Source organism: Morchella sextelata (genome assembly GCF_020137385.1).
Source record: "Morchella sextelata strain SCLS chromosome Unknown scls_20, whole genome shotgun sequence".
Taxonomy (NCBI): Eukaryota; Fungi; Ascomycota; class Pezizomycetes; order Pezizales; family Morchellaceae; genus Morchella; species Morchella sextelata.
In genome coordinates, this window is record NW_025408635.1 from 556,390 (window position 1) to 578,586 (window position 22,197).

The 22,197-nt window shown below is 45.8% G+C and overlaps 3 protein-coding genes across 3 annotated transcripts; 2 read left to right on the forward strand and 1 right to left on the reverse strand.

Moving 5' to 3' along the window:
* Positions 1-682: 682 nt before the first annotated feature.
* On the forward strand, positions 683-3,719 carry H6S33_006358 (uncharacterized protein; the record flags this gene model as incomplete). Its single annotated transcript, XM_044837699.1, has 7 exons — positions 683-817; positions 905-1,271; positions 1,338-1,887; positions 1,966-2,124; positions 2,187-2,297; positions 2,359-3,032; positions 3,085-3,719. 7 exons carry the CDS (start codon positions 683-685, stop codon positions 3,717-3,719), a joined length of 2,631 nt encoding a protein of 876 aa, XP_044689885.1.
* A 4,063-nt stretch (positions 3,720-7,782) lies between these two features.
* H6S33_006359 (uncharacterized protein) lies at positions 7,783-9,579 on the reverse strand (the record flags this gene model as incomplete). Its single annotated transcript, XM_044837700.1, has 3 exons — positions 7,783-8,016; positions 8,071-9,009; positions 9,169-9,579. The coding sequence occupies 3 exons, from the start codon at positions 9,577-9,579 to the stop codon at positions 7,783-7,785; spliced, it is 1,584 nt and encodes a 527-aa protein (XP_044689886.1).
* Positions 9,580-10,813: 1,234 nt separating this feature from the next.
* On the forward strand, positions 10,814-19,115 carry H6S33_006360 (uncharacterized protein; the record flags this gene model as incomplete). Its single annotated transcript, XM_044837702.1, has 11 exons — positions 10,814-11,015; positions 11,093-11,692; positions 11,870-13,309; positions 13,392-13,801; positions 13,992-14,466; positions 14,533-15,620; positions 15,677-15,790; positions 15,837-18,500; positions 18,576-18,788; positions 18,841-19,002; positions 19,059-19,115. 11 exons carry the CDS (start codon positions 10,814-10,816, stop codon positions 19,113-19,115), a joined length of 7,425 nt encoding a protein of 2,474 aa, XP_044689887.1.
* Positions 19,116-22,197: the final 3,082 nt, after the last annotated feature.

Sequence of the window (22,197 nt, forward strand, 5' to 3'; positions counted from 1 at the left end):
ATACCTCTCGTCTATATGAAGATATCTGGGCCAGTTGCAGATTAAACGACGTAATGGCAGGTTTCAAATGCGGTTTGCATGTAATACTTGGTTTTTAACCATGCTGTATACATGTAGTTTTTTTTAGTTATTGTGCAAGAAATCCATTGATATCAAATCGAACCTTGTTATTGAATTTTTATGCCGCAATTTCAGGACGAGGAAAACTGTAGATGAATATTTGGCGGGGATGCGGGGTAAGTATACAGAAAGTCCGATATGCACCCCAGATTTCAATTGCGGGTGTGGATTTTTATCTTCGTAGAAGTGATCATATCAATGGTGTACATTTTCTGCGGGTGTTGGTGGGTAGTACAGCTTCCCCACATTGTACTACCACCAAAGGTTAGAGTTGTGGCCAGGTCAACCATCCCAAAGTGATCTGACATGTCCTTTACTCCAACCTGTCTTCTCCGCTCAATAATAACCCTCATCAATCAATTGTTCTTGTCTGGCTATATTGATACCGCCTTTAGCAATTAAATCTGTTTGCTAGCTGTTAGATACCCAGGTCTCAAGGTGAGTGTGAATGGATCCCAGGGTATTCCACAAACAGAGCTTAAGATCTGTCTTTTTCATCTAGAAATTCTCCCACGCAGGCTCAACACATCGATACATATCATCCGGTCTACAATTAAGAATCATGGCTCAGATTGGGAAAGTTAAGCTTGTAAATTCTGGAGACTCGCTGCTTTTGCAGTCTCCAAAGACAAAGGCCGAGAAAACTTTTTCTTTGGCTTATGTTTCTGCCCCAAGGTTGAAGCGTGATGGTGACGAGGTTAGCTATAATTTTCCTTTCCTTATGGGCTTCTTCCACTGTGGGACTGCCGATGAGGCCACTTTACTAACAGTTATCCCGAATTAGCCTTACGCTTTTGACTCTCGAGACTTTCTTCGCAAACTCGCTGTTGGCAAGGAAGTTCAGTTTTTGAAATTGTATCAAGTCCCAACCACCGGCCGTGAATACGGCACTGTCACTCTTCCTGATGGAAGGTCCCTCATTGAGCTTGCTCTCGAGGAAGGAATGGTAAAGCTCCGCGACGATGGAAAGCGTGAAGACGAACCGGAGAATGAAGCTACATTGGAGAAGCTTAGGCTTTTAGAAGCCAATGCTAGGGCAGAAGGGAAAGGAATGTGGGGTGACTCTCAGGATGGGCGGATTGATTCCAGATATGAGGCCCCTGAGGACCCCGTACAGTTTCTGGGGAGATACAAAGGAAAGCCAATTGAGGGTAAGGACAGAGATATCACTATTCAATCATGGGAGAATTGTTTATCTAATCATTTTTTTTCTGCAGCTATCATTGAGCGCGTGATATCTGGCGACAGAGTCGCTGTTCGTCTTCTACTCGAGCCCAAGCTTCATCAACAAATGGTCGTTCTTATTGCCGGTATCCGGGCGCCGCTTTCAAAACGTACGGATGCTACGGGCGCTGAACAAGCTGGGGAGGAGTTCGGTGACTTCGCCAAAGAGTTTGTAGAAGCCCGTCTTCTCCAACGCACTGTTAAAGTGACTTTATTAGGACTGAGCCCTCAGTCTCAGTTCATCGGAAACGTTATCCACCCTAATGGCAACATTGCAGTACTAGTGCTCTCACAAGGTTTGGCCAGATGTGTTGATTTTCATAGTACTATGATTGGCGCGGACATGAGCAAGTTCCGCGCCGCTGAGAAGACTGCTCGAGAGCAGAGGTTGAAGCTTTGGAAGGAACACGTGGTGAAAGCAAAAACCTCAAACAGCAATCTTGATGCGGTTGTATCAAGAGTTCTCAGTGCAGATACAATATTCGTGAGGAATAAAGCCGGTAATGAGAGAAAGATCAATTTGTCAAGTGTCAGACAGCCAAAGTAAGTTGTATCACAATCCCACTTGTTTGGATCCTTATACCTTCTATTATTATTCAAAACTAAATTGTGATAACTAAGGCCTTCGGACCCCAAACAATCCCCATTCACAGCTGAGGCCAAAGAATTCTTGCGGAAAAGGTTGATTGGCAAGCATGTACGCATTGAAATTGACGGAAAGAGACCGGCTACCGAAGGGTTTGAGGAGCGTGAGATGGCCACAGTCACACTCAACAACAAGTATATCTCCCATTCATGAACGTCTTGTAAGTGCCATCCTAATGAACTATAAATTTATGTAGGAATGTAGCTTTGTTGCTCGTGGAGAATGGATGGACCAGTGTTATCAGGCATAGAAAAGATGATGAGGACCGCTCGCCAATCTATGATGAACTACTTGCTGCCGAGGAAGCGTATGTTTTTATTATTTCCCAGGCTAGAAATTTGCTTTTCAACACTAATCGTTTTCCATAGTGCCCAAAAAGAACAGAAAGGCATGTACGCAGCCAAGGCCCCCCAAAGCTCCAAAATGGTTGAGGCCTCAGAAACCCCAGCTAAGGCCAAGGCCTATGTGTCGTTTCTTCAACGCAAGAAACGTACCCCCGGTATCGTAGATTTTGTATCTTCGGGGTCCCGGTTTAAGGTGATAATCCCAAGCGAAAATACCAGACTTACTTTCGTCCTTGGGGGTATTCGTGCCCCACGAACCGCTCGTAATGCTACTGAGACGTCTGAACCTTTTGGTCAAGAGGCCCTTGACTACGCGTCGAGGCGTTGTATGCAGAGAGATGTCGAGATTGACGTGGACGATGTTGACCGTGCAGGTGGATTCATTGGCACAATGTATGTCAACCGAGAAAATGTTGCCAAAGGCTTGCTGGAGGAGGGATTGGCAAGCGTACATGAGTACTCTGCCGAGAAGTCTGGCCACGCGACCGAGTTGTTTGCAGCGGAAAACAGAGCAAAGCAAGCGCGGAAAGGAATGTGGAAAGACTGGACGCCAGAGACGGACGCTGATGTTCATGCGGATGACCCGTCTAATGGGGCCGCGAAAGACGAAGCCATCGAGAAGAAAAAAGATTACCGTGATGTAATCGTTACAAATGTCGATGAACAGGGTAAATTAAAGATTCAGCAAGTTGGAACAGGTAAGAATACACTCGGTGTCTGCTACTTCAATTGTTACTAACAACGCCCTAGGTACTTCCGCCTTGGAACAGCTCATGTCAGCATTTAGAACCTTTCATCTCTCGCCTACAAATAATAAAGGTCTTGAGGGACCTCCTAAAGTTGGCGAATACGTCGCAGCAAAATTCACCGAAGATAACACTTTCTATCGTGCTAGAGTGCGCCATGTCAACCGCGAGGCTAAGGAGGCTGATGTCCTCTACATCGACTACGGAAATTCCGAGAAAATTCCGTTCTCTCGCCTTCGTCCTCTCATCCAACCGCAGTTTCAAATATCTAAGTTGAGAGCTCAGGCTGTCGACGCTGTTTTTTCATTCCTCCAGTTTCCGACTCAACCAGACTATGCCTCTGAATCTGTGGAAATGATCAACCATTTGACTGCTGGTAGGCAACTAGTTGCAAATGTTGATTGGACCAGTCCAGAAGGGATTCTTCATGTCACACTATACGACCCTAACAGCAGCGATCGCATGGAAGCCAGTTTGAACTCTGAAATTGTCTCCGAGGGACTTGCCATGGTGCCCTTCAAATTGAGGCCATACGAAAGGGCTTATCCTGAGATGATCAAGGCCCTCAAGGAGAAGGAAACCACCGCTAAGGCCGAAAGGAGGGGAATGTGGGAATATGGTGACATTACCGAGGATTAAGCTAGCACGCCACATATGCCGTTCTCATTGATTCGCCATTTGTTTTCCTGTTTCCTTTTCGTCTTTTATTGTATTTACAGCATGTTTAGCATGGGAAAAGGAACGGGGATATCTATAGGCATGTTTACGGGGCTCTTTAGTTTTAATGATCGCAGCATGCAGAAGATTTGCGTAGATGTTAATAATCTTCCAAACTATGTTGTTCTCTTTAAAGGCGGTTTTCCAGCTACGACATATTAAACATCTTATTCACGACTGTAAACATGACACCCATCATCTCGGATTTGGATTCCGAGTTTTCCGGGTTGCTGGAGGTCACGGATAATAGATGAATGAAGTCTCCAGCGATTCAGGCCGCGATGAGCTATAGGCCTAGGCGCCTATTGATCAATTAGACAAAGACAAACGAAAGATTACTCTGGGTAGGCGAGAGTGAAATATCCCGCCATCCAAACTACTACATCATATACGCATGCAGGCATTGTATTTCATGAGGTATCTATCATTGGACTGGATTCGGTAGAACGCTGCAACACAGTGAGATTTTGTTGCAAAAGTGGGGTGACAGCCCATGGCCAGACTTACGGGACCTGGGGTAAACGGGATAGTCAAGAGATGAGTGAAGAAGTGTATCAGAACCATGGAAACTATATGTAGGTGTCATGATAACCACAAGTAAATGAATAGATAAAAGAGCTAGAACGATCAAGCAAAAATATGAACTGCTGTATGTATATGTTACCATCGCTATCCGTTAGACTATATTTCTCTATCGGTTGAAAATGGGTATACAATTAATGAATTATCAATCAATCATCGAGGCTTATGGGTGAAGTAATCAATCAATCAAATCGAAGCTTATGGGTGGTAGGATCATGATTTATCACTCTGTGTGTGGCATGGAGCATGAGAGAAAATGCGGTGCTAACTACAAGCTTTTGGCCATGGTTTCTAGTAACGAGTCTTGAACGAAGAAAACTAGTCATAATACGAATCAAATCAATAGGACGCAAACTCAAGTATAATAGGACTTGACATTGGGGACATAATATTCCTATTGTGTTTGATTCACCTATTCGAACGTTAAACCAAACCTCTATGACCGATCACCAAATAAATTAGCGGTAGTCATTGCACTTGAGTGCGGCACCGCGAATTGTTTCTCGATCTAATAAGAAAAGAAATTATGTCTGGCGTTAAACCCGAGAAAAATGACAATTATAAGCACAATAGGAGAGCTGTGTGGCATATAGCAGATTTTTGCGGGACCTTACGTATGTAAGTCCGGTAACACAACTTGGTGTTTATGCAGTGCTAGGTGAAGTGTATTAACTGCGTACTCAACGGATAAATTCCAAAACTCACGATGTTGAAAGATGGCCTGAGTGATACACAGGTAATGACATTTAGTCCCAATCGGTAATACTCTACTAATTAGACGAGACACTTCCTGGATCATGTAAATACGAATACAGTTAGGGGGGACCGACTCCTACTCTACGTATATTTACCGGTAGGCTCTGAAGGCGGCGGTCTGCGGTCTCCTCCACGGAGAAAAGTATACAGGCTGTTTAATATGAACAAGGGTTTGGTTCAATAGAACTGCCCCAGCCCATAACTAACTCCCGCCAGTTGCTACACACGCTGTTTGAAGTAGGTACTGGAAGACGCGTGCCTAGCGCCTCTCCTAGATTTTGACAAGCCAATCCCAAAGCTGGGCACGAGATGTTCTTTTACGTGTTTTTCGCCATCATTCTTCTCCTACAAGTATTGGAAAAGGGATTGCACGATGAAGAAGTCGAAATGCTACTCTTGTCGTTGTTTTCTCCCGCCGTGTTGTTTCATGTGCCAACAGGTGCCGACACAATGCACAATCAATCAATCAATCAATCAATCAATCAATCAATCAATCAATCAATACCGTCACATGCGTAAAAACCGAGTGATTCCTTATGCATATTGGCGACGAGACAATCTAACCTGCCATGCGTGCGCCGGTTTGAAATTTCTAGAGTAGTTCAACTTGTTATACCTCATCAACCCCAATACTTATATGATGGTGATTTCATCTCACGAGCAAGCATACCAATAGTACACTAAGCCAGATCGAGCATGCAATTACAGTCGCAACTCGATATGCCGGAACTCAATACACCGGATCCCTTGCTGTCCCGTACGAGATCCTCGGAGAATATTATTTTTCCTACTGCAAAATCAATTTGCTATCCCGGATTTTTTGCTATCCCGCACGAAATCCTTAGAATCTTGGCAATCCGGCATATCGAGTTGCGACTGTAATGAATTAAACAAAAAACAGAGCCAGATCGAGCACTCACGAGTGCCACAGCTCGTCAAGGATTAGTCGACATTGGCCACAGCTTGGCGGGATCATGGATGACTGTGCCTACTCGTATCTAATCCCAAGATGTTTCTCGCCCGATTGGATGTTCATACCGCCTCAATCTGGCACTGTTGTAAGGGTTTGGCTTGTATGCCAGCTTCTTACAGTCCTTAAACGTCATACAGTAGCTATTCCGTTTCGGGTTTGCAATAATGGGGTAAAAGAATCGATTTAACGGATTCTATTGGTATGAAACCCTCCCCTGTTCATGAAACCCTGTTCGTCAAGAGCTGTCGTCTTTACCCCGTGACCACGGTTATAGTCCATGGATAGCATTTCCCATTCAATATCAGCAGAAGCATCTTCGTTCGCTCGATGGGATTTCGGGTTTAGATATGGCCTAGCGACTCTGATTGCTGCATGCGCACCCGGATTTCTAGAAGCCCATTATCTAAAGTTTCCCCGGATTTGTATCCCGTCCGGCCCCCGTCACAAGCGTGACTCTGAAACCTGCGATTACCTAACCGATCCTTTAGAGTTGTCTCTAGAAGGTCCAAGGGCATAAGTTACGCTCTAGAAGACCGATACATGCAGTTAGTCAATCTTGCCAGCTGTTATATACCACAAATGTGGCTCGAGAGCCTCGGGGGTTAAATGAGACATGGGTATCTGCGTGTTGGGATAGGCCCGAGCGAAGAGCTCCTGACACCCCGATGGACAAGCGGTACTCTAGATAGGGCACCTCCTATCGCATGAGGAAGCTCAACAAGAGCTCTCTGCATACAAACAGTGAAAGATGGTGACGATGGAGTGGATGGAGTCGATGGAGAGGTTTGGGCGGTAGCTCCCGTGCGGCTCAACAGGCGAAGATGGCGTGATTACAGGCCCTCTGCAGCTCTTGTTTCACTCCAGCAAGCACCATTCCCCAGAATGGACTAAGCAGCCCGTCCGCGCCAGGCGCCAAACAGGCAAATTGCGAGGCCACACGACCACTCAGCGATCATCGTGAACGCCACAGAGATCAAAGATAACAGGGGTTTGCCTGTTGTTGCCTTGTTTCGGTGCAATCCCCGCAATTTCTGGCTGTGCACACGACAGGTGACCAAGCGGTTCAAGGCAAACCCCATAATCCATGTCGTACACAGGATTATTGTGATCCCGAGAGAAAGAGGTAGGCCGTTGTTAACGATGAGTGATCTTCTGCCCGACGTGTCTTTCGAACTGAGATCAGACAAGAGCATGCAGGTCCGTCGCTCAATCTACATATGTAGCCTGTACTCGTAGGGATCCGGCGAACCTCTGGCAGACGTAGGTACCTACATGTACCTACTAGGTACTCTAGAGTATGTGGATGCCGGAAACCAATCAACAGAGGTCACCCACGTGCACACGGGACATGCATGGCTTCTGTCAGACGCGTTCTTGTATCAAGATTTGTGGATAATGGTAATATTCAATCGAGTCATTGTGTACCCAGTAAATATAGTTGTCATAGTCCCAAGAGTGTAAAATACAAAACAGAACAGAATGCATCAAAAAAAAAGTACAGTACCAAACCATCCCGCATTACCTGAATAAAATTGTAACAAAACGATGAAAGAAACCCCAACGAAAATAACCGCATTGCCTAACCAACAGCTTTACTTTACTAGCAGACTGGTAACATGAAAAAAAGCAGAGATAAACATTCTAAGAAACGAAATCTCAAAGAATTACCGCCGCTTAAGCGTTGTGGCCAAGAGCCTTCTTAGCCTTCGCGAATGCGGACCTGACATCCTCAAGTATCTTGTCCTCGAATTCCTCCAAGAACGCCTCAGCTCCAGAGAGAACCTCACTGGTGATGTCTGAGACATCCTCGACGATTCTAGAGGGCTTGGAAGTTGAACCCTGGCGATACCCCTCACCGTCAAAGATCTCAGAGAGGTTTCCAGATCCACCACCGTTCCAGGCGAGAAGCTAAGAGTCATGTCAGTTTATGGTTCAAATAATAAGTCGGATGTCAAAACTTACGTTAGGGGTGTCGCTGGGAATACCAGAGAGAAGACCTTCAGAAGCAATTGCGATCATCTTCTTCTTGAGCTCAGCTGGTGAAAGGCTCTCAACAGAGTATCCTGAGCCTGACTTGGGCTGGAGAGAAAGGAAGTAGGCCAAGAGACCGGCAATGTGGGGTGAGGCCATTGAGGTACCAGAAATGGTGTTGACAGCAGTCTTGCTTCCAATCCAGGTAGACTGGATGTTCAAACCAGGGGCGAAGATGTCAACGCACTTTCCGTAGTTGGAGAAGTAAGCCCGCTCGTCGCCAAGGGTAGAGGCACCAACGGTGACAGCCTTTGCGGCGGCAGCAGGAGAGTAGTCACAGGCATCAGCGTTGTCGTTTCCAGCGGCAACAGCAAAGTTCAAGCCGAGGCCAACAGCGCCATTGACAGCCTGGTCAAGGGCAGGGGACTTTCCTCCACCGAGAGACATGTTGGCTGCGGAGCCCTTGAAGTTCTTGTCCTTCTTGGAAGACGAGACTTTCTTCAAGTGAGCCTCAGCGGCCCATTCAACACCCTTTACAACATCGGACATCGTGCCAGACCCGTTAGAACGAAGAACCTTGACGGCGTAGATAGTGGCTTTCTTAGCAACACCGTACTTCTTTCCACCGACGGTACCAGAGCAGTGAGTACCATGGCCGTTGCCATCCTGATCGGAGTCACCGTTAGGGATGGTCTTTCCCCAGTGGGCACGACCCTCAAAATCAACGTGCTCAACGTTGGTACCGGTGTCAATGACGTAAACGTCAACACCCTCACCACCATTAGCCTGATGGATGTACTTGTTGAATGTACCAAAGTCTAGGGCCTTCTGGTGGGAAATACGGGCTAGACCCCAGGGGGCGCCGTGCTCTGTCGCAGGGGTATCCTCCTCGAGAGCATAGACCATGGAATCCTTCTCAACATAGGCGACCTAGAGATATAAAACGTTAGCCGGATTGTAAATGTGTGGGGGCGACCCGGCGCTAAGCGATGCGATCACGTGCACGCGTTCCGGTTGAACGTATGACACACCCGCTAGACAAGCTCCGGGGTAACCGGGGCAATGAGGAGAAAGGAGATGGGAGCTTACAGCAGGGTGTTTTCGGATCTCCTCGAGAACAGAGTCGTCGAAGGCACCAGAGTATCCAGTAAGACCCCCAGAAATGTTGTAGGTGTGCTTCAATCCAGTCAAGGAATCAACATCAAGAACATCAACATTATTGGAGTGCTCCATGAGGGGAACCTGACTTCGCTTCCTGAGCGAAGCGACAGATGCCTCATGGATGTCAGCCACCCAGCTGTGGTGGGCGCTGGCGACCTCATCACCGACATCCTTCTTGAAAACAACAATGTAGTTGTTGGGGATCTCATGGTCGGCTGCCGAAGCAGAGGACAATAGTGGAGCAGAGTCCTTGTTCACAACCGTAGCATCGTAGATTGGGGAAGCGATAGTGACAGAAATGGAAGCAAGGAGAACAGCGAAGTTGGCGGAGAGCTTCATGATGGGCAATGAGTTGTGTTTGGAAAGAGTGGGTTCTGGTATAAAATGGATAGGGGATATGTAGATGTGTGGAAGGTCAGTGGTAGTGAGGTGAAGAGGAATGGGAGGAAGAGGAGAGAGGAAGTGGGATCTGGGGGAAGATAAAGAGCTTTGGATGCGCTGCTCCGGGGGCTGGCGACGACAGGCTCATTGGCGCCAAGCATTGCGACTCGTCTCGGACTTGCATAGTCATCATGTCTCTCACTCGCACCCCTGTGGTGGCTATCAACCCCGTGAGATCTTCCATTTAACTTACGGAGACAAGAACCCGGCTCCTCCGTGCAGTCTAAGCGTGTGTGTTGATAGTGTTATCTTACTGCCTATCTGCCTATCTACTCTACCTTTCTATGTGGACATAATAATGCGCTATTTGCTGTAGCTGCAACGCCCCGACGCGTTTTTGAAATACTGTGAATTTGGGCCATTTGACCCATTCGGCATGTCCTCACAGTCCTTTGAATACATGTACCTACCTACATGTACGTGGAGTCATGTAGGTACTCTAACAGTTCCGAGATGTACCCGATGTATCATAGATACTTCTGCTCTACGTTGTTAATAACCGGAGCGTTCGAATGACGCGAGCGAGCGGCCTGTCACACTAAACCCTGAAGCCTGAAACGGTAAACATGAGTACAAGTATCTAGAGACATACCGACACCAAGTACCTACATGTACTCGTATTCCTGTTATAGGCCGCTTCATATGCTCAACTACAATGAGGGGAGCCGCCGTATTGGTACATTATGTAGATATAGCCTCGTTCTCGGCTCTGTAAATGAAGTCGATGCTACGAAGCGAGCAAGGTGGGGGGGGGGAGGTTGTGTGTTACTTTGTTGAGGAATGCTTCGAGTAAGCCCTAGCTGTAAACGAAACGAAACGAGATGATGGCTTTTGGTGTAGCGGAGGCTCAGCAACACCGCATCATCTACCTAGCTTCAACAACATCGCGATCCCCCCATCCCCCACCAAAACCACCTTGTACCCGCACATATCTCTTTTCCACTTTGAATCATCGTCAAGCAAATACATTCCTTCTTGCACTGCATCGAATATTCGCTTCGTTTCAATTCATCATCTTGTCGCTGTTCTTTCCCGGTGTGTTTAGTCTTTTCCATCACAGAATCCTTAACATTGCAGTTAGACCTCATGCCCTGAATATAATTCTACACTTAAAACTTCTCTGGCTTCAAATATGGCTTCTTCTTCTACACAGACTTCCTCCTATGCACGGCGTCGAGTCTCTTCTGCTGCGTCCACAAAACCCAGGCTCATTGCCGAAATCAAGCCTCTCCTCGATTCGCTCGAGGCCTCTGCCTCGGACCCAGACATACTTGTGCGGTTGCAATGGCTTTCTCTGATAAAGCGTATACTTGTGGACTCTCCAGAAGCTAAAGGCTTGTTTTCTCCATCATTCTCAGTATATAACGCCCCGCCATTCCAGCGCACTGACCTGGACTCAACCCCGCTATAGATACCTTTAGAGCCTTGGGAGGTTTCAACTATCTTATATCTGCACTTCATTCGTGCTCCGGTTTTTACAACTCTACAAACCGAACAGACGAAGAAAAAAACCATTTTATAGAGTTGATCAAATGTCTTTTCGGTGTGATTTCTGAAGCCTTGTTGGATCATCCAGGTAACAAGCGATTTTTTGCGAGAAAGATTGGGTGGGATAGCCTAGAGCAAGGCCTCGCAGCAACTGGACTACCAACTGAAGCCCCAGATCATTTGTTTGGGCTGCTTCTAGCGTTTGGGATGGACGATTCAACGTTATCGAGTTTGGTGGTTTCCGTGAAAAGAGGTATGGGGGATACCAAGAAAACAGGCAAGATTACGGGCAAAGCCACAGACAAGCATGGGAGTGAAATGGAATCTGCCAGAGCAAAGGTGAAAGGAAACTTTGGGAGTAAAGATATCTTGATGAATGCGGAGATAATTCCTTTGGTTCTCAGCTTCCAAATGGCCATGGCTCAAACGGAGGATTCGACTATAACCACCGTTGTGGTTTTGCAGGCATTGCTTTCCATTGCTTGCTGTAGCAAGTTTAACTTAGTCGCTATGCACTCGACTGGTATATTGACTTCTATACTCCCCAGATTGTGGGATAAATCGATCCCTTGCGACGAGCGTATTGTTCTGGTAGAGTTCGCGCAGCATTTGATTCAACTCGGGATCAACCATTTAAGCGATGCCAAATTTCTCTACCGGAAAGCAATGAGTGAAGAACCTGTTTCTAATTTTCTTCTAGAAGCGATAAAATCTTCTCGTGGGCCACCACATATCCAGTTTGATCTTTCGCTTCATGGGTTTGCATCCATGGAGCTTTCTTCACTCGGTCGAACATTCCCCCCTACCCAAACGAATGGATATACATTTTCTGCGTGGGTGTGTATCGATGCTTTTGACTCTTCCATGCACACAACACTCTTTGGGGTTTTCGATTCAACCCAGCGCTGTTTCGTTCTGGCGTATATAGAGCAGGACACTCGGAAATTTATTTTGCAGACTTCTGTTGCGTCCCCAAGGGCAAGCGTTAGGTTTAAATCGACGGTTTTTGAGTCAAAGAGATGGTATCATATCTCACTTGTTCACCGACGCGGCCGAGCAACTTCAGCATCTAAGGCCGCGCTTTATATAGATGGTGAATTTGTAGAACAAGTCAAAGCTACATACCCCCAACCTCCACCCACCTCGACAACACCTGTTCAGGTCTTCCTCGGCACACCCTCGGATTTATCCCCTCGTATTGGAAGAGGTGTTGTTTCCTCAAAATGGAGCTTGGGAACAGCTCATTTGTTTGAGGATACCCTCTCTGATGACTTGATTGCTGTACACTTCCGACTTGGTCCTCGGTATTATGGAAACTTTCAGGATACATTGGGATCTTTTCAGACATACGAAGCATCTGCTGCGTTAAATATGAGAAATGAACTCATGCATCCTGGGAAGGAAGAAAAAAGCGATATTATCTCCGCAATAAGACACAGGGCATCAGCTATCCTACCCGAAGTCAAGGTATTACTGAACATATCTGCGTCTCAAGTTCTCGATGACAAGGATCACAATAACATCGATGAATCCCAACTTGTAAAATCACTCTCTAGGGAGGCCGCGAAGAACCTTCAATCCTTAACCCGTGCTGGGGCGGTGGCTATAAATGGTGCAGTGCCCTCGATTAACGAAGCATTGTGTCTTTCTTATGGAGTTGCAATAATGACAGGAGAGCCCATTGTTGTTGTGCCCCAATCACTAGATGATGCATCATGGAGAATTGGGGGTGCAGCAGCAGTTGGGTTGAAAATGGTTGAGGTTGCGGTGACGCCAAAGCAGGTGTGCAGAGCGGTTGAGATATTATTTGAAATCACCAAAGCGTCCTGGAGAAATAGTGAAGCTATGGAAAGAGATAATGGCTTCGCGATTCTTGGAAATCTTATACGGAATAAAGAAGGGAAAGGTGTAGTGGGGAAAGAATTGCTGCACATTGTTTTGGACTTTGTTGGGTTCCGACGTGAAGCTCCAGAGGAAAGCTTCATTGTCAACCCACTTGCGTATAGAATACTACTGGTTGATTTTGACATGTGGAGGAAAGCAGATATCGAAACGCAAAGGGAGTATTTTTCCCAGTTTGTAACCTTCTGTCACGGGAGCAAGTACCACCATTTCAATTCAAAGAGGCTATTCCGTATGAGTAAGTCATTCTTTACTTTCGTCGAAATTGAATTCCTTTTGTGACACGGTAGAAGCTGATCCGGAATCATGACTCTATCAAGGGATTGTCAAGAAACTTATGTTTGCACTGAAGGGTGAAATGTTTTCCCGCGAAATTCTTCCTGACTTTATGACCGCATTTAAGGCACTCATAAAAACTAATATGTCTGCGGATGTTCTCCGATCTTTGGCTTTGTTTATAACCTATTCTCTCCACAAGAACAATCCAGCCCGCCCGTTGAAAGTTAAGAAAAGTAACGTACAGCTTCGACGGCAAGGTACACTTGGATCGAGTCCTTCCGGAAGTGTCAACTTAGCGCCCCCCGTCAAGGTTGTCAATGACTTGAGTGTGGATGGATTCACCCGACAGCAGATTGGTGTTATGGTTCTCGAGATGTATCAAGACCTACTTTTTGAAGATGGAAACAGCACAGGAAACCTGAAGAAATTTGCGAGGACTGTTACCAATAAGGTATAAACTCTACCCCTAACCTGTGCTTTCTTTTTGGTTCATCTTCTTGTGGAACATGACCCTCATAATCATCAGGAAGCTTCAGGCATCCTGATTTCAAGAGGGTGGTCAGATCTTTCTGCAGCCATACTGTGTCGTATTCAGCTAGAAACAACACCATTGCTTCTTTACTAATATTACTGGCTCCTAGTGGTTGCTCTACCTATTGGCAGAGAACGAACCCAAGGTTGTACTTCTGGGAGCGAAAATCTTGGCAAGACTTCTAGTCGTTCATGGAGGTAGCTATGTTACAAAGTTCGCCTCAAAAACCGGTGGCTTTGTTATTATGCGAAATAGATTGAAAAGGTGGTGGAACGTAGCGCCTCTCTGGCCGATCTGTTTTTCGATTCTATTCGGAAAGGATGTAGCCAAAGTCGATATTTCGAGGCCTCTAGATTTGTATGGCCTTTTAGAATTGTTTTCGGATGGAGGAAAGGCGAGGGTGATCTATCCAGAGGTTTTACCAGTCATCGCGGGAATGTTGAGAGCTGGGGTGGGAACTATCGTCTCTGATCAAGGTGAAGACAATAATAAAGAGGCAAATGACCTGAGCAAGGAGGAGGATGGTAAATTACTACCCACTCCACCAGTGAGACGAAGGTCAATCTCTCTATCTTCTCCGCAAGGTAAGGATGCTCCATTAAGTCTGTAATAGTATGTATATCTACTAACAGTATAATTATTAATTCAAGCTCCAAAAACATCAGAAAAGCGACTGGGAGAGTTAGCCAAGATGCTTCAAACCATCATACAATTCCTTTCGAACCTACACTCAACTTGTCCAGGTTTCCGCGAGTATTGCGCCAACTCCACATATGTACAAGAGTTATTCGGAATACTTTTCCCGGTTGTTTGCAGTTCAGATCATGTTAGCGCTGAAACAGAGCTCAATTCGAAAGACTCAGCATTGACATTCGACGGTGGAGATGTTGTGATTAGACCCCTATCATCGAATACTGCACCCCCGATAGTTAGGACAATGACAGTGGATGAGCCCCCCAGCCCAACTGCACCCAGATCTGAAAGATTGAGGAGAGGATCCAGCTTTATTTTGGTGACCTCGGAGCCCACTGCATTTTCACCATCCATGGCACGCTTATCACCAGCTATCGGCACAGGGCTGAATGTCAATGGAAGGGTAGCGACATCATTGGCAGTTACGAACTCAGTTGTGGAGAGTTTATTGGAACTTGTTATGGGGGTGTTTGCAGACTTAGTTTTGGAAAGAAGGGAGTTTTCTGGATTTGGATTGAACACAAAGATTCCACCAGGGTTTCAGGAGCATCAAATCTACTTCGAAACCTATTTGCTTAGAAATACCCTGAACCACCTAACAAATTCCCTAGGCTTCAACATGGCGCTGCTGTGTGAGCCTAGGGTCTTGACGAATATTGGAAGATTCACACTCCATGTTACAGATTGTGTTTATGAAGGTTGGTTTTTGAACGGCGCTGAAGCATTACTGGATTTCGTCGGAACCGTCTTGGAATATCTTCAGCGGCCTGAAATAGCAAAGAAAAAGAGTGTTCGTCTCTGCAGCCAAACGGTAACAAGCCTGAGAACTGTTGTTTCACGACTGGTTCTTTTTAGACTTTCGGAGCTTGAGGACCCAAAGTCGGATGCAAAGCTAGTGGTCGACTTTCTTGGAAAGATTATGTACTGGCAAGCAGTCATATTTTCCCCTGATAATACAGATGGAGACTTTACACGGCTTATATGCTATTTGCTGTACACGCGGCTTATTGGTCAGAGAGAGGACATCAAACTTGCAGCTGTTAATGTAGGTGTATTCAATAAGCTCTTCCCTAGGTTCGACTGATCTAACCTTAATTATAGATGTTGCGAATTGTTCTGGTGCAGAAACCGACGGAAACCTCAGCATTGTTGAGCCAAGCCAAGAGTGTGGACCATAAGCAGCTATCATCAGGTTTTAAGAAATTGATGGAGCTAGTAAGAAATATGTGTCCTATTAAATACCAATACTGATAGTTTCTAGGACAGTGATACATGGTTGTACTGGATCGATGATCATCGAGAGGAACTCGATGCCTTCTTTTGCGGTATTCTTTCAAAGGCGTGGGAAGCTTTTGTTGCAGACGAGAATAAAAAAACCGAAGAAACCGCTAAGAATCGGGTCACCAAGCGTAAGGAGAGACTTAAGCAATGGATTTTGGAAGATATGAATAACGAGGACGTTTATGGTCGTCATGAATCCGCCTCAACTCATTGGATGGCCAACATATACGCTTCGGAACACCTCAAATTCCAAAGAGCAACCCAAGACCAACAGGATAGTCTCAGTTATGTCGTTTCTATGTACTCTAAACTTGAGGCAGAGCTTATGAGGCCCTGCGGACTCCTTGATGATGGACAAGAAACCAAATGGAGGCTTGATTTAACTGAAGGAAGGAATCGCATGCGAATGCGTATGTTACCGGATTCGAGGGCCCACCTGCATAATTATCAACCAAAGAGAAGGCTTACTGGGGGTTTATCTGAAAGTGCTAGTCGGAGTAGGAATCATGCACTATCCGTGGAAGATGACGAAATTAGTATCATCACTACCAGGGAAACGGATTCCATGGATCAATCACATCACAACCCCGCTCGTGATGGCGGAGAGGATGACTTTGATGAGGATTACGAACTAGTGGATGATCCGAGAGAGGACGACGAGGGATGGGAGGACAAGAACAGGAAAGTTATGAGGACCATTCAGCACGGTGATGTTGTGGAATATGTTCACAATGTTTCTAAGCTCGTGGGACTGGAGGCTGTGGAGGGCCTTCTTATTCTTGGAAAGAACTGTCTCTACCTCATTGACAACTTTTTTCAAAGATCCGACGGCGAGATTGTAAACGTTTGGCAGGCACCTAAAGATGAGAGAGATCAGTACCTTCAGATGATTTCGGGGAGGGAAGCAGACGATCCAAAGCCTTTGAATGTTAACAGTGACCACGAGACAAGACACTGGCCATTTGAGGATTTGATCAGTATCAGCAAAAGACGATTTCTCTTCAGAGATGTGGCATTGGAGCTCTTCTTTACTGATGGCAGGAGTTATCTTTTGACCACTATGTCCGTTAAAGACCGGGACTTCTTGCATTCGAAGCTTTTGTCAAAGGCTACAAATGTCAATGGGGGTTCAGCAACACTTTACACAGGAGAAGCATGGAGGATAGACTCACTCAAAACTCAAGATAATACATCTAATTTTGGCTCAAAGCTTGTCAATGTGTTTTCTTCAAGCTCTCCGAACCCCGCGACAAGAAAATGGATGAAGGGCGAGATATCAAACTTTCACTACTTGATGCTTGTCAACACAATGGCCGGAAGGACCTTCAACGACCTCACACAATATCCTGTTTTCCCATGGGTTTTGGCAGACTACACAAGTGAAGAACTTGATCTATCAAATCCGAGAACCTTTCGAGACTTTTCGAAACCAATGGGGGCGCAAACTCCTGAAAGACAGCGGGAGTTTCGGGAGAGATATCGGTCTTTTGAAGAAATTGGAGATAGACAATCGCCTCCTTTCCATTACGGAACACATTTTTCATCAGCCATGATCGTTTGCTCATACCTTATCCGTCTCCAACCTTTTGTTCAGTCATATTTGCTTCTTCAAGGAGGGCAGTTTGATCACGCGGATCGACTTTTCTATTCGATTGAGAAAGCCTGGACTTCAGCTTCGAAGGACAATATGACTGATGTTCGGGAACTTATTCCTGAGTTCTTTTTCCTACCGGAATTTTTGGTCAATTCAAATTCATACAATTTTGGCATGAAGCAAGGTTCAGACGAAGCAATCGACTCTGTCGTTCTCCCACCATGGGCAAAGGGTGATCCGAAGATTTTTATCGCAAAACATCGTGAGGCGTTGGAGAGTCCATATGTTAGTCAGCACCTCCACGAGTGGATCGACCTAGTGTTTGGATTTAAACAACGTGGAGAGGCAGCAATTGAGGCGACAAACGTATTCCACCATCTATCATATCATGGCGCTATCGACCTGGACAATATACAAGACCCTGTGGAGAGGTTGGCGACTATCGGCATCATTCATAATTTTGGACAGACCCCTCACCAAGTCTTTACAAGGACGCACCCTATAAGAGAGGAAATCACACATAAGTATGCGAGATTGGATGTCGGCGCGGAGTCTTTGATTCGACTACCCTTCCCATTGCTTGATAGCCATGAACGAGTTCAAGCCTTGGTACATTCGTCAAAGTATGAGCGTGTATTCTGTTCAAACGCCTTCCGATTGAATATGCCACCATCATACGATAAATACATGGAGTGGGGCTTCGTAGATGCAAGTGTTAGATTTTATCACTTTGAGAGCAAAAAGCTTTGTGGACATCATGAGCATCTGCATCAAGGACAAATTTCAACTGCTGTTTTTGCCGACCACAGAACCTTGGTAACAGCAGGAACCGATGGCACTATCTCAGTTTGGCAGGTTCAGGCAACATCGAAGTCGGTTGAGCTTCAACCAAAGGCCTGTCTCTTTGGCCACGTCAATCCTGTAATTGTCATGGCGGTTTCGAGATCGTTCAGTGTTCTTGTCAGCGCTTCCAACGATAACACAGTTCTTGTATGGGACCTGAATAGGCTTCGTTTTGTGAGGCAACTGAAAGCAGATTCTCCTGTGAAGGTGAGCACAACTTCATCCCTACTTGTTCACACTTAAAGCTTTATTGTGACTGATTCATATTCAATTAAATGATAGTGTGTAAGTGTCAATGATGTCACGGGGAACATCGTTCTTTGCAAAAATCCAGATGTTAGCATCTACTCTCTGAATGGCGATCATATCTTGACGCAAAGTATCTGTGATGGGCCGGACGACCAGATATTATGCTGTGCTTTCTACGAAGGGCTGGGGAACGAATGGCTGGAGCGCGAACTACTCTTTACAGGCCATAGGCGCGGTATTGTTAATGTGAGAGAATATTCTCTTATTCTTAGCACTGCATGCTAACAGCTATGTTCAGATCTGGCAGAAGTCAATCAGAAACGGGCGGTTTGTACTGATTTTGGTGAAAATGTTGCACCATGTCAATCAATTCCACAGTGAAATACAGGTATCGGCGGGTATCACGGCAATCCTTCCAATGCCCCAAGCAGTGTACTCAGGCGATGAACAGGGGAGAGTCGTAAGTTCCCAATAAACGTATCGGGGAAGAGTAAATAGACTAACCCGGGCCTTTAGTATGAATGGGATTGCCAATTAGTTCAAAGGAGTCAGTCACCGGCTCTTACTCGGTAGGCGTGTCGCTCGTGGGATTCTGAAAGGGCGTTTTTATGGGTGCTCGTTGGTTTCTTCAAAACATCTCTTATTTTTCTCTAACCCGTTTGTTTTGGTAAAGCTTTGTATAGTACTGTTACACCAAGTCTCTTTTCGGGAGTGAAGATAGAGGCACTTTCACTCCGGAATAGATTTACTTGATACTTCCTGGCCATAAGAGGCCTAGTGATAACTTCTTAAACGCATGAGAATAAATAGAGGTTGTGATGAAGTAACAGTTTTGTCAAACGGAGAACCATCTGGGCCAGAACCTACTATTCGCGAGTAAATACATGTAGTGATAAAATAAGAGAGCAGACAAGGCACCTGACGGGTTTTTTTTTTTTTTTTTTTTGGCTGTGTTTGGATTGTTAAAATCCCAATCCCAAACTTTCAGGGCACAAGTGCATAGAGGTATATCTAGAAGTGTGACTGGCAGAGGTAATACGCGACTCGACTTTTAGATGATCTGTCTTGATTGGAAAGATCTGATTGAATGCATAGAGACCAGAAAGATTTTTTGGTCTCACATCCTGCCTGACATGTGAATGATGCAATAACCAGGAGTTATGATCCCTGGGCTTCAGGCGCCCATTGTTGGAGCTATATAGAAGTGGCGACCTGAACCCCAAATGTCATGCACAAAAGATATTTTTCAAGGATGAAATTCCCCTCAAAGATATTTCATAAAATTTTATTTAGGCGTTCAGTAAAAGATCGTGGAGAATCGCCCCGTCGCAACGCCTGTTTCACGACCTTTTACTGAACGCCTTAGTATGTGTTGTTTAAAAAGGAATTATTCATGGCCCCCCATTATCGGCCTTAAAAAGAGACGAAATGCCTGACTCTGATAGATAGAACAAGACCTACCAATTCTACAGGGCCTAATAATGTAATGGTACGGAATTACAAATAAAACTAGCGAGTTTTCCAGTAAACAAATACGGTTCGCAAGTCTAAATGTAAGCGTTCCCATTGTTTTTGTGACCCATAGATGGCTTCAAAGCAATCAGAATTCCGCAGAACTCCTTGCCTCTTGCCCGATTTCTAGTAGTAAGATTTGCTCCTGCTAAATAACAAATAGTTACAGGTAAATGATCGAGTGATACATGGTGATTCATGAGAGGCCTTAAATATCCTCACTGGATATTACATGTGGGGTATCTACATGTATTCCGCAGCTTTTCTGAACGAAGGTTTAGAACCAAGCCGGAGGTGCATAACATCACTTGAGCTAGGCAGACCACGCCAGCCTTTGGCCCAAATTCATACTAAGCCGCATTATATATCGCATTTTCGAAGGTGAAAAAAGATTTCAAGGGAAAAGAAACTTCAAATGCACTTTAACTAGGCATGCCATCCCCATTAGCGATGGCAGGTTGATGAGATCTGATAGCGATATCCCCTTATCGTCCTGGGGCAACATTTTTTGTTCAGGATTGGTAAACCGGCCATGTTTGACTCAGGCAGTCATCAATCGATGGAGGGGGTGAGCATTGTCCGGGATCAATTGCCGCTTTTCAAGATAAATTTTATATTCGCCTGCCTTGACGAGAAGGATTGTGCACCTCTTGAGGCTTAGGTGCAGAGATTTATCGGGGCCACGAAGCAACCTCCGCGTGGTGCTCTTCACCCTAGCTTATCCTTCCATATACCTGGGATCGAACGAGCAAGATTCCATCAAACTCCAGGTTCAGAGGCGATCATGGGTCGGTTTGGTTTGTGGTTATTCTTTGGCTTCTAAAAGGTCCATGTAATTAAATGGATGGAACGGGGGAGGTTAAAATAAGCATTCGTTTAAGGTGACACAGCTGTGTCAGGCTTCCAAAAGCAAACCAAAGGCTCCCCACAGCGTAAATTAAACAATCTTGTGGAGTAGTAAATCGATAAAGATCGACCAGGAACGATGAGGAAGGTCAACAGATAAAGAATACATGTAGATATCTAGAACCGCTGCACGATAGACATTCCCAGTGGTAGATCCGAAGTTCCGGGGGATGCTGAGCTGTGAGATGCTACTCTAGAGCACTCCGCTCGACACACATGTGGTTAGTCAAGTTTAGGATTGGTGCAGGCGGCAAGCACCGCAACGGGGAGGCACGTTGAATGTTGCTGAGCTGAGGCCACATATCATGGAATAGAGTAGAACAGGCGTAGAACAGGCACATGCAGAATGTGTATTAAGAGTTTAGCCTCATCGCAGAAATAGAATACGGCGGTAGAGCCGGTGCTGGAATTTTTCCTATTCACGTTGGTCGATCCAGCAACCTGTTCACCAGGTGCATGAAGCGCAGAGGACTCTACTCTACGATATCTACCCATTCACCAAGATGGTGGGCAGTCTCAGTTCTTGTGTCTAAATCGCGTGAGAGCTCACTGAAGAGAATGTAGTACTAGAGTACCTGTGTAGAGTAGGCACTCTACTCAAAGTAACGAACGGCCTTATGATTGTGCAGAGCCCAGATCTGTACTCGGTAGAATGGGTAGCACAGATGCGCAAAGCACACTTCACACTTCACACCCACACTCGCACTCACATTCGAATGCTCTGCCTATTCAGGTTCAGATTCATATTTTCATTCACACGGGTGGGTGGGTGGGAAAGAGGCGGCGGGTATTACTGGCTGGCTCCGCAGAGACATTCCCGAAAGGCTTCCTTATGGACCTTGCCTACTACTCTACCTACCTACTCTGGAGCGGAATAGGTACCTTAGACATGTTCTACAGCTTTATATCGAGTCGGGCTGCATCCAGGTGCTGTGCGTAGAGTACCAATATAATCGTGTAGATTTTCTGTAGCACTCAGGGGATAATTTACTGTGCCGGGTGATGAATGATGATGACGATGATGCCTACATTATGTACATGTCTTGTGGGAGTTCTTTGACTCTCTCATAGTGGCGTTAACGTGTCTTGGCAACATCAGTGTCTGCAAAGGGCCCCTTTAACAACGAAAGGCTCTCTCCCCTCTCCTCTTCTTTCTCTTTTTCTCTCCCCGTCATCAATTCAAGAATTCCCCCACCAAGTGATCAGTCAATCCAACAAGGCTCTCCCTTCCCCCCTT